The sequence below is a fragment of the Loa loa genome (assembly GCF_000183805.2).
Source record: "Loa loa unplaced genomic scaffold supercont3.3304, whole genome shotgun sequence".
NCBI lineage: Eukaryota > Metazoa > Nematoda > Chromadorea > Rhabditida > Onchocercidae > Loa > Loa loa.
The window spans coordinates 1-1045 of NW_018111482.1; the positions used below are offsets into that span (position 1 = coordinate 1).

At 40.3% G+C, this 1045-nt stretch overlaps 1 protein-coding gene across 1 annotated transcript; it reads right to left on the reverse strand.

Annotated features, from left to right (window-relative positions):
• Nucleotides 1–449: 449 nt before the first annotated feature.
• LOAG_19217 (hypothetical protein) lies at nt 450–818 on the reverse strand (the record flags this gene model as incomplete). The annotated part of the gene is made up of 1 exon (XM_020451870.1): nt 450–818. The coding sequence occupies one exon, from the start codon at nt 816–818 to the stop codon at nt 450–452; it is 369 nt and encodes a 122-aa protein (XP_020304322.1).
• Nucleotides 819–1045: the final 227 nt, after the last annotated feature.

Consider the following 1045-nt stretch of genomic DNA (forward strand, 5'->3'; position numbering starts at 1 on the left):
ATACTTGAATGCTCCAAATTCTCTCCTATGGCTTCCAACTGACGTAGCACTCGCTCTATATTTTCGATAGTGGTCATCCATTCCTTTTCATTTCTTTTGATGGCTTGGAGTTCGTTGTATAATATCGTCGTTATTGTCGAGGGTCTCCATATTTATTTTTAAGCAATCTTCTAATTACTTCGTAATTTTCAGGTGCTATTTCATACCCTGATACAACTTGTAAAGCATTACCTCTGAGACATGAAAACAAATAATTCAATTTTTGGATTTCAGGAATCGTTTGTGAATGGACTGCGGCGTTGAAGCTGCTCCAGAACTGCCGCCATTGTATGGGTTCACCATTGAAAATAGGTAAGGATAATTTGAGGGAGATTGACCGTAAGATTTGGACGAGGAATTGACCTTTCCTGTTCCTTACTCTTTCCCTTAAATAACTGCTCCAACTTTTGCTAGGCGTCATCCTTATAGCTTGTTAATGTTATCAACGTTTCTTTCCCCTCATGCATTCGAAATAGTCCGTGCTCACCCTCTGTGACGCATTCATAAGCCTTTTCCTCTTCTTGCCTTTTTTTCGTCGCAGTAATGGTTTGAATATACTTGAGCCATGTGTCGTAAGCAACTTCGAGCTCCTTAACAGATAATTGGATTCTGTCGAATTTGTCACGGAGCACTTGTTCCCTTGTTGTGTAAAGGATTCTCTGTTGGTCTAATGAGGAGTTTGGGTCCGGAGATTCGAATTCTAGGGAATTTATCTCTTGAAGAAAAAAGACTAACCTGGTTTTTGCTGGTTGAATGCTGGCAATGATGTTACTTGACATCATACCTCACCTCGGGCACCAAAAATTTGTAGCGAATATTGATAGGGTTCGTTTGAGAGGGTGATGTCGAAGAAGAGACCACTATTGCCAGCGATATGACGCGAGTTGTATTAGCGTTAAGTTGAATTGAGTTGATTCAGGTACGATGATTTGAGTTGAGTTGTACACGCACCAGATTGTAGACAATTTTACTGAAAAAAGTCCTCACTCGGTTAATCATAGGGCTT